This window comes from Mobula birostris, chromosome 12 (assembly GCF_030028105.1).
Source record: "Mobula birostris isolate sMobBir1 chromosome 12, sMobBir1.hap1, whole genome shotgun sequence".
NCBI lineage: Eukaryota > Metazoa > Chordata > Chondrichthyes > Myliobatiformes > Myliobatidae > Mobula > Mobula birostris.
This window is the reverse complement of record NC_092381.1, coordinates 61,465,331-61,478,747: the sequence shown is the minus strand read 5'-3', so window position 1 is coordinate 61,478,747 and position 13,417 is coordinate 61,465,331. Positions and strand designations below refer to the sequence as shown.

The 13,417-nt window shown below is 41.6% G+C and overlaps 1 protein-coding gene across 1 annotated transcript in view; it reads left to right on the top strand.

Moving 5' to 3' along the window:
- Positions 1 to 13,417, top strand: part of dnajc6 (DnaJ (Hsp40) homolog, subfamily C, member 6) — a 95,438-nt gene that overhangs the window by 45,787 nt on the left and 36,234 nt on the right. The window contains exons 10-13 of the mRNA XM_072274549.1: positions 2,408 to 2,598; positions 8,838 to 8,924; positions 9,570 to 9,971; positions 13,089 to 13,265. Coding sequence (XP_072130650.1) covers positions 2,408 to 2,598; positions 8,838 to 8,924; positions 9,570 to 9,971; positions 13,089 to 13,265 — 857 coding nt within the window. The remainder of the gene's footprint in view (positions 1 to 2,407; positions 2,599 to 8,837; positions 8,925 to 9,569; positions 9,972 to 13,088; positions 13,266 to 13,417) is intronic.

Sequence of the window (13,417 nt, the reverse complement as noted above, 5' to 3'; positions counted from 1 at the left end):
AATGAGGTAAATGGATTACAGGGGTTGATGGTATTGCTCTGAGACATTGCTGATTCAATATGCTGAATGGCTTCCTCTGTACCAAGGAATTATGGAATATTTTTCTCTGCTCTAAAGCTTTCTTCTCACTGTGAATCACAAGGTTAGTTTTGCATTATCTGCAGATTTCTTTATCACACATTCTGCATTTAGGTCTAAATCATAATATATTGCAAAGAGCTTGGGATTGAGTGCTGAGCCCTGTAGAATCTTGTGAGTAATAGCCTTCAAGCTTTTTTTCCCCCACATAAATAATCATAGTCAAATATTTTTGCTTCTGATCCAATTGGCCCCTCTCATTTGTATCCCCGGGTTATTATTCTGTTGAGCAGACTACCATGTGTATGTAACCTTATTGAAAGCTTTGCAAAAATCCATGTAAGTGCATTCATTGCTCTATTCCTACTGGCTTCCCTGTTGCCTTCTCAAAAAATTCAGTCGCATTACTGAGGCAAAACCTTCCCTTAACCTGTCCATCTTGACTGCTCATGATTAAACATAGAAAACCTACAGCACAATACAGGCCCTTCGGCCCACAAAGCTGTGCCGAACATGTCCTTACCTTAGAAATTACCTAAGGTTACCCATGGCCCAGCTAAGCTCCATCTACCTATCTAAGAGTCTCTTAAAAGACCCTATTGTTTTTGCCTCTACCACCATTGCCGGCAGCCCATTCCACGCACTCACCACTCTCTGCGTTTTTTTAAAAAAAACTGACCCCTGACATCTCCTCTGTACCTACTTCCAAGCATCTTAAAACTGTGCCCTTTCGCACCAACCGTTTCAGCTCTGGGAAAAAGCCTCTGACTATCCACACGATCAATGCTTCTCATCATCTTATACACCTCTATCAGGTCACCTCTCATCCTCCGTCACTCCAAGGAGAAAAGACCGAGTTCATTCAACCTATTCTCATAAGGCATGCTCCCCAATCCAGGCAACGTCCTTGTAAATCTCCTCTGCACCCTTTCTATGGTTTCCACATCGTTCCTATAGTGAGGCAACCAGAACTGAGCCCAGTACTCCAAGTGCGGTCTGACCAGGGTCCTTTATAACTGCAACATTACCTCTCGGCTCCTAAACTCACTCCCATGATTGATGAAGGCCAATGCACCATATGCCTTCTTAACCACAGAGTCATTAATCTGTGATATTTCTCGAGGAAATTTGTGATAATTTAGAATGAGCTTCAGTAATTTGCCTACCACTTAAAACTGAGCGAATTGATCTGCAGTTTACTTGGTCATCCATTCTTTTTGAACCATAGTGTAATACTAACAGATCTATAATCTACTGACACCAACCCTGTAGCCATGGATTATAAAATGGTAGTCTGTGCTCTGCAGTTTTCTTCCTTGTTTCTTTCAGCAAGCTCGGATATAGTAAAATTCAGCCGTACTGATCATCAATTGTCAAAGGTGATAAACTGCATCGCACTTTGTATTATGCTTGGTGAATTCCAGAATTTCAACTCGTTCTCCTGTGAGCATCATCATTCTCCGAAACAAAATATTCAAAGCAGTATAGTGCTTCTGCATGAATAAAGAGAGAGATTACACTTTTAGTTAATTGATTTTTAATCAGTTTTTGTTCAGTTAATTGGAAATATTGTTGGATCATTAAAATTAGGACCTTCATTAGCTGTGTAGTTCTGCATTGGTGCAAGACTCTGACCAAGCGACAACAAAGCTCTGAGCATTTCTTTACATGCCGATTTAACTTCAGAATTCTAATGGAGCAGGTTCATAAATTGTGTATTGATTTTCATAACACATCAATGATTAAGGAAGTAAGTCTGCAGAAAGCGATGCACAGGAGATGCATTTTGAATGTCTAGTTTTGAAATCTTTGGTTTCCTGGACAGTTTAAAGGTTAGACTGATTGGAAGTCTACACTATAAATAAGTACAACTTTCTAATATCTGGGAAATGGAGAACTTCCAAATAACATTATGTTTCTAAGTTAACACTTCACGTTCATAACAATAGCAGCTACAATTCACCGTTTTGATGCAATCCAACGTATCCTTGAACAATATGTCTAAAGCTTCTTAAACCATTAACTCAAACTTTTTTTTCAAATTATGTTTTCAATAACGCAAATTCACTTGTTTCTGTTCCGCTATAACAGCAGTAGAAACTGATATTCAAAGGCTGCAGTATATTCTTCCACTCCTTTAAGAGCTGGATCTATTTCTAGTTAAGTGACAGCTGAAATACTGTGTTAGGAAAATGAATGTATTGTCTGCTCCTAAAAGATTACAAATTGTTAACATCTCACATTTAAAAATTGAGATTTTATAAGGATAAAAAAATTCAAAAAATATCCATTGATAATAACTATCTGCTGGTTATTTTTTGAAATTTAGACCTGAGTTGGATGCTTGTGATTCTCCAGAGAAGTATCCCCCAATGTTTCATGTGATACTGGAAGTGGAGGTTGAAAACTCTGATAAAAGATTTGACCTGACTCCACCCTGGGAGCAGTGGGACACCAAAGATCTTGCACCCAAAATCCTTTTTTCAAGCCACCAAGAGCATCAGGAAACTTTAGCCGCAGGTATTGATGTAATTCTGTCTGAGAGGGTATACAATTGATATTATATGATCATGAAGACACGTAGTCCTCTTTTATTGTCATTTAGTAATGCATGCTTCATATTTTTGAAATATTGTTCATATTTCAATAGTCATGAGTGTAATGTTCGGTTTGGGCACAATTTCTGCATCTCCTTTGCTTGACAGATAACTAATTGATAATGGCGTTATTGTATATTGAGGTAAGTACTGGATAGTGTTTTCTTGGTACTGGGACTGGGCATGGTTTGACTGGTAGGAAGGTAGTATGTTATATGTAGTTTGATGTTGGAGAAAATTTGTGTGTAATTTTTCAGGTTATTAACTGAGAAGGATAAAAGCAATGAATAATCCAGATATTCCACAGTTAGCTCTTGCACAGTTACCAATTTTTTAAAATTTAGCAATAGTTGAGATGTGTGCTGCCATTTACTGTAGCTATCACCAACAGATAATGACCTGCAAATTTACATATGGGGACAGATAAACCTTTTTAAAACAGAAAAGCCTAGATTTCTTGATGTTAAGAAGGATTATTGTTTCCTCATTTCTGAATAGCAGAACAATTGATCTTGGCTTCCAATGCAAAGCTTTGCATTTTGGGGTGTCTTTGTGACTATTCTGATACACAAGGCCCCTCCATCTCCAGGTTTGCTTTCCAGATTTCTACAGTTCATTTCCATTCAGTGAAGCTTGGACATGCTGAAGCTTACCACATAATGCAAAAAGCAGGAAGAGAGTTTGATATGAGCAAGGGACAGCTTTTAAACATTTGTGGGGTGAAGCTTACATTTATCGATTTGATCAAACTTGTATTCAATGGTATCAGTCTAAGAAAAGAAGCAAGCAAAGACAACCTGTGTATCAAATTTCATGACTTTTAGGGCACTCAAAACACCTAACAGCAAATAAAATTCTTGTTAAGATTGGTCCATCTTGTAATGTACTTATGAAGTTATGCAACCAGTTTATACACACCAAGATCCAACAGATAGTATAGTGATCAGGTTATCTATTCATTGTGATATTAGCTGAAGAGTGTACAGTATGTTGGATAGGCACAGGGAACAATGTGCTTACTTTAGAAGATAAATGGCTCAGTATAATTTCTCAATGACGTATAGCATTTCCGACTGTGCGATACTCAGTGTTGAATAGGAGCAACACACATCAAAATTGCTGGTGAACGCAGCAGGCCAGGCAGCATCTCTAGGAAGAGGTACAGTCAACATTTCGGGCTGTGACTCTTCGTCAGGACTAACTGAAAGAAGAGCTAGTAAGAGATTTGAGAGGGGGAAGGAGGAGATCTGAAATGATAGGAGAAGACAGGAGGGGGAGGGATGGAGCCAAGCGCTGGAAAGTTGATTGGCAAAAGAGATATGAGAGGATCATGGGACAGGAGGCCTAGGGAGAAAGAAAAGGGGAAGGGGGGAAAAGCCCAGAGGATGGACAAGGGGTATAGTCAGAGGAACAGAGGGAGAAAAAGAATGTGTGTGTGTATATAAATAAATAACAGATGGGGTACGAGGGGGAGGTGGGGCATTAGCAGAAGTTCGAGAAGTCAATGTTCATGCCATCAGGTTGGAGGCTACCCAGACGGAATATAAGGTGTTGTTCCTTCAACCTGAGTGTGGCTTCATCTTTACAGTAGAGTAGGCTGTGGATAGACATGTCAGAATGGGAAGGGGACGTGGAATTAAAATGTGTGGTCACTGGGAGATCCTGCTTTTTCTGGTGGGCAGAACATAGGTGTTCAGCGAAACGACCTCCCAGTCTGCGTCGGGTCTCGCCAATATATAGAAGGCCACATCGGGAGCACCGGATGCAGTATATCACCCCAGCCAACTCACAGGTGAAGTATCATCTCAAACAACAGGAATTCTGCAGATGCTGGAAATTCAAGCAACACACATCAAAGTTACTGGTGAACGCAGCAGGCCAGGCAGCATCTCTAGGAAGAGGTACCGTCGATGTTTCAGGCCGAGACCCTTTGTCAGGACCCTTCGCCAGTCCTGACGAAGGGTCTCGGCCTGAAACGTCGACTGTACCTCTTCCTAGAGATGCTGCCTGGCCTGCTGTGTTCACCAGCAACTTTGAAGTATCACCTCACCTGGAAGGACTGTCTGGGGCCCTGAATGGTGGTGTGGGAGGAAGTGTAAGGGCATGTGTAGCTCTTGTTCTGCTTACAAGGATAAGTGCCAGGAGGGAGATCAGTAGAGAGGGATTGGGGGGGGCGAATGGGCAAGGGAGTCGCGTAGGGAGCGATCCTGCGGAAAGCGGGGGTGGGGGAGGGAAAGATGTGCTTCGTGGTGGGATCCTGTTGGAGGTGGCGGAAGTTACGGAGAATTATACATTGGACCCGGAGGCTGGTGGGGTGGTAGGTGAGGACAAGGGGAATCCTATTCCTAGTGGGGTGGCAGGAGGATGGAGTGAGAGCAGATGTGCGTGAAATGGGGGAGATGCGTTTGAGAGCAGAGTTGATGGTGGATGAAGGGAAGCCCCTTTCTTTAAAAAAGGAGGACACCTCCCTTGTCCTGGAATAAAAAGCCTCATCCTGAGAGCAGATGCGGCAGAGACAGAGGAATTGCAAGAAGAGGATGGCATTTTTGCAAGAGACAGGGTGAGAAGAGGAATAGTCCAGAAAGCTGTGAGAGTCAGTAGGCTTATAGTAGACATCAGTAGATAAGCTGTCTCCAGAGACAGAGACAGGAAGATCTAGAAAGGGGAGGGAGGTGTCGGAAATGGACCAGGTAAACTTGAGGGCAGGGTGAAAGTTGGAGGCAAAGTTAATGAAGTCAACGAGCTCAGCATGCGTGCAGGAAGCAGCGCCAATGCAGTCGTCGATGTAACGAAGGGAAAAATGGGGGACAGATACCAGAATAAGTTTGGAACATAGATTGTTCCACAAAGCGGACAAAAAGGCAGGCATAGCTAGGACCCATACGGATGCCCATGGCTACACCTTTAGTTTGGAGGAAGTGGGAGGAGCCAAAGGAGAAATTGTTACGAGTAAGGACTAATTCCGCTAGACGGAGCAGAGTGGTGGTAGAGGGGAACTGGTTAGGTCTGAAATCCAAAAAGAAGTGTAGAGCTTTGAGACCTTCCTGATGGGGGATGGAAGTATATAGGGACTGGACATCCATGGTGAAAATAAAGCGGTGGGGGCCAGGGAACTTAAAATCATTGAAAAGTTTAAGAGCGTGAGAAGTGTCACGAACATAGGTAGGAAGGGATTGAACAAGGGGGGATAAAACCATGTCGAGGTATGCAGAAATGAGTTCGGTGGGGCAGGAGCAAGCTGAGACAATAGGTCTACCAGGACAGGCAGGTTTGTGGATCTTGGGTAGTAGGTAGAAACGGGAAGTGCGGGGTTTGGGAACTATAAGGTTGGTAGCAGTGGATGGGAGATCCCCTGAGCGGATAAAGTCGGTGATGGTGTGGGAGACAATGGCCTGGTGCTCCTTAGTGGGGTCACGATCGAGGGGTAAATAAGAGGAGGTATCCACAAGTTGTCGCTGTGCCTCGGCAAGGTATAGGTCAGTACACCAGACTACAAAGCACCCACCTTATCGGCAGGTTTTATAGTAAGGTTAGGATTAGTGCTGAGGGAGTGGAGAGCAGAGTGTTCGGAAGGAGTGAGGTTGGAATGGGAACAAGCTGCGGTGAAGTCAAGACGGTTGATGTCCCGTCGGCAGTTAGCAATAAAGAGATCCAGAGCAGGCAGAAAACCAGAGTGGGATGTCCTTGAAGAGGAGGTTGAAGACGGGAGAAGGGGTCATCAGTGGGGGTGGGAGAGTCCTTGCCAAAGAAGTGGGCTCGGAGACAGAGCCGGCGGAAGAAGAGTTCCGCGTCATGGCGAACGCGGAACTCGCTGAGGTGTGGGCAAAGGGGGACAAAGGTGAGGCCCTTACTGAGGACAGAGTGTTCTGTCTCAGACAGTTGAACGTCAGAGGGGATGGTAAAGACCCAGCACGGATGAGAATAGGAGTGTCTGTTTAAATTTAAGTTTATATCCCTTGAGTGACATTTGGAACCCCAACTTTTTGATTTGGGCTCAAATAAGATCGTAGGACATATGAGTAGAATTAGACCATTTGGCACATCGAGTCTGCTTTGCCATTTCATCATGGCGACACCATTTTTCCTCTCAGCCCCAGTTGCTTGCCTTCTCCATGTATCCCTTCATGCCCTGACCAATCAAGAATTTGTCAACCTCTGCCTTAAATATATATACAGACTTGGCCTTCATAACTGCCTATGGCAATGAATTTCACAGATTTGCTGTTCTGGCTAAAGAAATTCCTCCTTGTCTCCATTCTAAAAGGATGCCGCTCCATTTTGAAGCTATATCCTCTGGTTTTAGACTATTCCACCACAGGAAACATTCTTCCCACATCCACTCCATTAGGCCTTTCATAATTCAATAGGTTTCAATGAGGTCACCCTTCATTCTTCTGAATTCCAGTGATTACAGGCCCAGTGTCCTCAAGTGCTCTTCATATGACAAGGTGTTCAAACCTGGGATCATTTCTGTGAACCTCATTTGAACCCTGTCCAGTTCCAGCCCATTCTTTCTATGATAAGAGGTCCAAAACTGCTCACAATACTCCAAGTGAAGCCTCACCAGTGCTTTATAAAGCCTCAACATTACATCCTTGCTTTTATATTCTAGTCCTCTTGCAATGAATGTTAACATTGCATTTGCCTTCCTCACCACAGACTCAACCTGCAAATTAACCTTTAGGAATCCTGCGCAAGGACTCCCAAGCCCCTTTGCACCTCAGTTTTTTTAATATTTTCTCTCCATTTAGAAAATAGTCAACTCTTTCATTTCTTCTACCAAAGTCCATGACCATGCACTTCCTGACTGTATTTCTTTGCCCGTTCTCCTAATTTGTCTAGGTTCTTCTGTAGCCTCTCGACTTTCGCAAAACTCCCTGCCTCTCCACCTACCTTCATATCGTCTGCAAACTTTGCAACAAAGCCATCAATTCCATCATCCAAATCATTAACATATAATGTAAAAAGAATTGTTCCCAACACAGACCCCCGTGGAACACCACTAGTCACTGGCAGCAAACCAGAAAAGTCTCCATTTATTCCCACTTTTTGCCTTCTGGAATCAGCCACTGCTTTATCGCTTTATCCATGCTAGAGTCTTCCCTGTAGTATCATGGGCTTGTAGCTTGTTAAGCAGCCTCATGTATGGCACTTTGTCAAAGGCCTTCTGAAAATCCAAATACATAACATCAACTGATTCTATCCTGCTTGTTATTTCTTCAAAGAGTTCCAACAAATAATTTGTCAGGCAAGATTTGCCCCTGAGGAAACCATAAAATAGGACTACCGCCTATTTTATCATGTGTCTCCAAGTACCCTGAAACCATATCTTAACTATTGACTCCAATATTTTCCCAACCACTGAGGTCAGACTAACTTCCTCTTTCCTTTCTTGAAGAGTGGAGTGACATTAGCAATTTCCCAGTGTTCTGGAACCATTTCAGAATCTAGTGATTATTGAAAGATCATTACTAATGCCTCCACAATCTCTTCAGCTTTCTCTTTCAGAACCCTGGGGTGTACACCATTTGGTCTAGGTGACCTACCTATCTTCAGACCTTTCAGTTTCCCAAAAACCTCCTCTCTCGTGATGGTAACTTCACACAATTTATGACCCCTGACATCTGGAACTTCCACGATAGTACTAGTGTCTTCCAGAGAGAAGACTGATGCAAAATATTTATTCAGTTCATCTGCCATTTCCTTGTTGCCTATTACCAATGTCATTTTCCAGCAGTCTGATAGCCACTCTCACTTCTCTTTTACACTTTATGTATCTGAAGAAACTTCTGGTATCCTCAGTACTGTGCTTAGAGGAGGATAAATATGTGGAAATGTCTTTAAACTGGAGAGAGTCTATAACTAGTTTTCAATGCAGCAATTTGTGCACCATTTTGATAAATGTTTTACAAAGCAGAACAATGCTAAGAAATATCAACAGTGCAAATTTTGGTGTCTTATTGTAAAACTGTTTTCTTCAGTAGTTAACAGAATAGAGTTGGAATAGATGCTGATTTGTTACAGGCACCCTTGACAAAATATATTATTCACTGTTGGTTATGGGGATCCTTTCTTTTTTGCTGATGTTAAGGCTCCCTGATGAGAACTGAAAGTCTTGAATAATTGATTTGCCAGTGATGTAACTGACTTTTTTTGTTGCAGGCAAATCTGTGGCAGATTTGGAAACTGCATCAGATAATATTAAGAGCATGGGACAAAGTACATTTTTTCCATCCCTGGGCCACCAAGGTATTTCTGTTTTGGATAATCCTCTAATAAGTACTCCGACTCATTCTCATAAATTTATTTTCAAGGTACATTGTAACTGTAAAGACGAAATGAGTATTGCATAACATGGGTGGCTGGCCTAATATCAACACTTGCACTCCATTGTTAAAGGTTAATCATACTCTATTTCCTATAGCCACTTAAGTTTTGTTTGAGAAGAAAGCCAGTGTACATTAGGGGTTGAGACTGAGATCTTATTGTTAATTTATCGAAGGAAAGCGATTTTTTTTCCCTCTCTCACCACTTCTTCGAGGGAATTCTATCATTAGGATCGAGGCAATACATTTTTTTTAATGTTCATATTTGTTATTGATGGGAGGGGTATGGAGAGCTTATAGTCCAGATACAGATTGATAGGATTAAGCAAAATAATAGTTTGGCATGGACAAGATAAGCTAAAGGGCCTGTTTCTGTGCTCTTGTGCTCTGACTCTGAGCTGTGAAACAGAAATCATCTTGATTTCAGATTCATGTCAGAGATAATTAAAAATTTTGGACAGAACAAACAAAAATACCATTTTCTTCAAAATTAAATATGACCTTTTCTAATTTGATAATCTTGTTTAACAGAATTACAGTGTAAATCATCTTTGCAATTGCTTCCTAGAAACAAGAAGTGACAAGAACGGTGCTAATCCACCTTCAGAAGACCGAGCAGCTCTTGTAAATGAAGATAGCGAGCCATCTGACGATGAACTTCTGTCACTCTCCAGCCAACACAGTACTGCTAGCACAGAGAAACAGCATAGGACACAGCAAAGTTGCAAAGCACAGGCACCTTCTCAGTCCTCAGCCCCTGAAAGTGTGGATCTTCTTGGCTTAAATGGAGATGTTGCAGGCCAGACCTTTCCTCCTGTTGCTCAAGCCAGGTCTATGCCGACTAACTCTGACTTGCTCAATGATTTGTTCGGCAGCAGCTCCTCTATTCCATCAGCTCCAGGTTCAGCCCATTCTACCCCTCGAAGGTCTGCAGGCTCTCCCTCTCTATCACCATCGAGAATCAATGAAGGTATTGATTGTAGCTGTGTAACCACGCTGCAGAATATTAAACTAAGCTCTATGCAAACTGAATTATTTTAGTGGCCTTTCAATATCTAAATTAAAATGTGGTTTTGTTATGTTAAGATATATCTTATAGTATTTTAATCTGCCTGCATCAGTTTCATTACATATTTAATACACAGACTGAGAAATTCCTTGGCCATTGTGGTGTACACCATATGAGAAAATGAAATCTTCATTTTGTTCATTACACTAAGAGCTGGTGTTTGATGTGGGTTCAGGCTCTTGCTGAGTTAACTGATCTCATCTGGTGCGGCAGCAGGGGTCTTGGCTGAGATTGACTCTTCAGAAGTGGCATTGGGCAGGGTGGAAAGTCAATCTGCAAAATTTTTCTTGTCAATTGAACTTAATTATGATGGATCCGAATTAAATGTTTTGACATCTGTCAATTTTATTCTCTGCATTTTTTCCCTGATTTTCTGGATGTGGGAAGGATTGCTATTTTAATTTAGTGAGATAACGTTTTGTTTCATTTATCTATTTGGTATGCAGTGCTATGTTACTCGATATCTGATCACATTCATTATGTAATGTTATTATGCTGCTTGCCAAATGTACTCTTTGCAACATGATGGTTTTTATTTAGAAGAAAAATATTCTTTTCATTTTTCTCTTTTAGTATTCCCCACCTTTCATTTCAGCTTAAAATGAAGTTTTGTTTATTGGGCTCCTGAAAAGTTGGTAACTCTAAATGTTGAGTAACACATACACAATGCTGGAGGAACTTGGCAGGTCAGGCAGTATTTAAAGATGGAAATGCAGTAAATAGCTAACGTTTTTGGTCAAGACCCTTCATCAGGACAGGAAAGAAAGGGTACAATATGAAAAGTTGGCAGGTAATATGGCATTTGAGTATGTCACACCCTCAGAAATACAAGAATCTGTAAAGTTGTAATTGTTAATAAGTGGCAGCCTAAAAGCCAATTAGATTTCATCAGAGGTAGAAGGTAGTGTTTCTTCATCACTATTATCCTGCCCCTCCCTCCCCCACCACTCTGCAATCCTGAGGAGGACTGTTTGACATAAACATGGAGAAGTGTTGCAAACTTTGTATTGTGAATTCTTGAAAATTTTTCCTCACCGTTTGGGGAAAATGTGGGGCATGTAATTTCACAACCTTTCAGCATTTTGGTAAGCATAATTTTGACTTTTCAAATCTGTGGACCAGTTCAGCCAGGGTATTGCATTCTTACTGAACAGATATAAAGCCAGTGTCCAGTTAACCTTCAAATGCCATATGCTTGTACTAATACAACCAGACTGCGTGCAGTTCCAATTCCTAAAAAGAAATAGCAAGACCTAGAGTCTGCGTTGAAAAGTTTGAAGTGCGTTAATTTCAATTATACGGATTAACGTATCAGAGATACACAAAGCATCAACTGTGCTCTTCCTGTTCATGTGTACAATGCAAGCTGAAAATGTTGGATTGCTGCCTGTCTGTTCAATCGTACTACTTCTGGAAGTAGTCAAAAATAAATTAATTGGCCAGCAGCTGACTTCCCTCCAAACATCACAAGTTTCTGAACCTCATCTGGTTGAACCCACAAGCTCCATCTTTTGTTAAGTGATTGTTTGGCTAAGTGACCTTTAGAGTTGATTTTCGTGCTGGTTTATTTTCCAAGTTGCTTCTCCCTTTCAAACTAGGTAATGTGACCAGATAGTATAGATCAGAAAGCTTCCAAGTGAGCATGTTAGAAATTAAAAAATTATGGACAACACGAAGAATAGAAGGGCAACACACACAAATGGAAAAAAGTCAGTGCCAAAGGGTTTCGGCCTGAAACATTGACTGTACTTTTTTCCACAGATGCTGCCTGGCCTGCTGAGCTCCTCCAGCATTTTGTGTGTGTTGCCTGGATTTCCAGCATCTGCAAATTTTCTCTTGTTTGTTGGAAGAATAAAGGAACTAATGTTCTGTTTGTTTAAAGATTTATGCTCCTGCTATGTCAGAAAATGATCAGGCATGAGCTAAACATTATTTAAACTGGTTGACTGGAAATTAGGATTATTTCCAACATCCAAGTTAGTGATTAATGGTTTCAATGATTATATCCATAAGAAACTTGAATGTATTTCTTGCTCTAATTAAGTTAAACATTTAGTTATAACATGTGTATTAATGGATTGCATGGATGTGTGGGGTTGTTTAGAAATGTAGTTTTGGTTATTGGGTTCCTGAAAAGTTGGTAACTCTAAATGTTGAGTATCAGGGGAACTTGACAGGTCAGGCAGCATTTAAGGATGGAAATACAGTAAATAGCTAACATTTTTGGCCAAGACCCTTGATCAGGACAGGAAAAGAAAGGGTACAATATGAGAAATTGGCAGGTGATAGGTGGAAGCAGTAAAAAGTTGGAAGAAAAAAGAATGTAATTGGTGAGGACAATGGAATAAAGGCAAGGAGGTATGGAACTGGAGGGAGGTGAAGGGCAGGTCATGAGTGTGGGAAAGGAGAAGAGAAGGGGTGAGAGAGCTGCCAGAATGGGAGAAAATAGAAATGGTGGTGTTGGTGGTGGAGTTAGGGGTTGGGAGGGGGAGCTGGAGGAAACAGAGGACAGTGGTTGTCAGAAGTTAGAGAAATCAATGTTCATGCTGTCTGGTTGGAGAATACACAGAGAATAAGAGGTGTTGCTCCTCCAACCTGGCTTTGCCCCCATCATGGCAGTAGAGGCCATATCCTCTCCTATCAGATTTCTTCTTCATCCCTTTCTTTACCTTTTCCACCTATCTGCTCTCAGTTTCTCACATGAAGCCCCCTCCCCCACCAACCCACCTTCCCCTTCAACTGTTCTCATCTATCAGCTGCCAGTTTGTACTCCTCTCCTATTCCCCCCCAACACCACCCCCACACGATCACCACCTTATTCTGGCTTCTGCCCCTTCCTTTCCAGTCCCGATGAATAGTCTGAAATGTTGACTATCCATAGATGCAGCCTGACCTGCTGAGTTCCTCCAGCGTTTTGTGTGTGTGTGTGTGCGTGTGTGTCTCAAGATTTCCAGTATCTGCAAAATTTCTGTCAGTTCCAATTGTTAACATATTTAATTAACTATATTGTTATCTTAGGAACAACATTTGATCCCTTTGATTCTCATGCCACCCAAAACAATCAAGATTTACTTGGTGTTTTTCTCAGTCGGAGTGGTGCAACTTCTCCGGTTGGGCAAGCAGAGCCATTCCTGCACACAGCCAGGGCACCATCTCCTACACCACATAGTCCTGCTGGCGATCCTTTTAACATGGGTAAGGATTCAATGGATGAACTTTTAACTAAAACTGAATGCTTAATTATTACACTGATGTAAGTGTTGGTGAGCAATTGTTTTTACTTTGCTTCTGTCCTACAAAGAATGTAGTTATGTTTGGTCAGTGCCAGCATACAATGAAAATGTTTT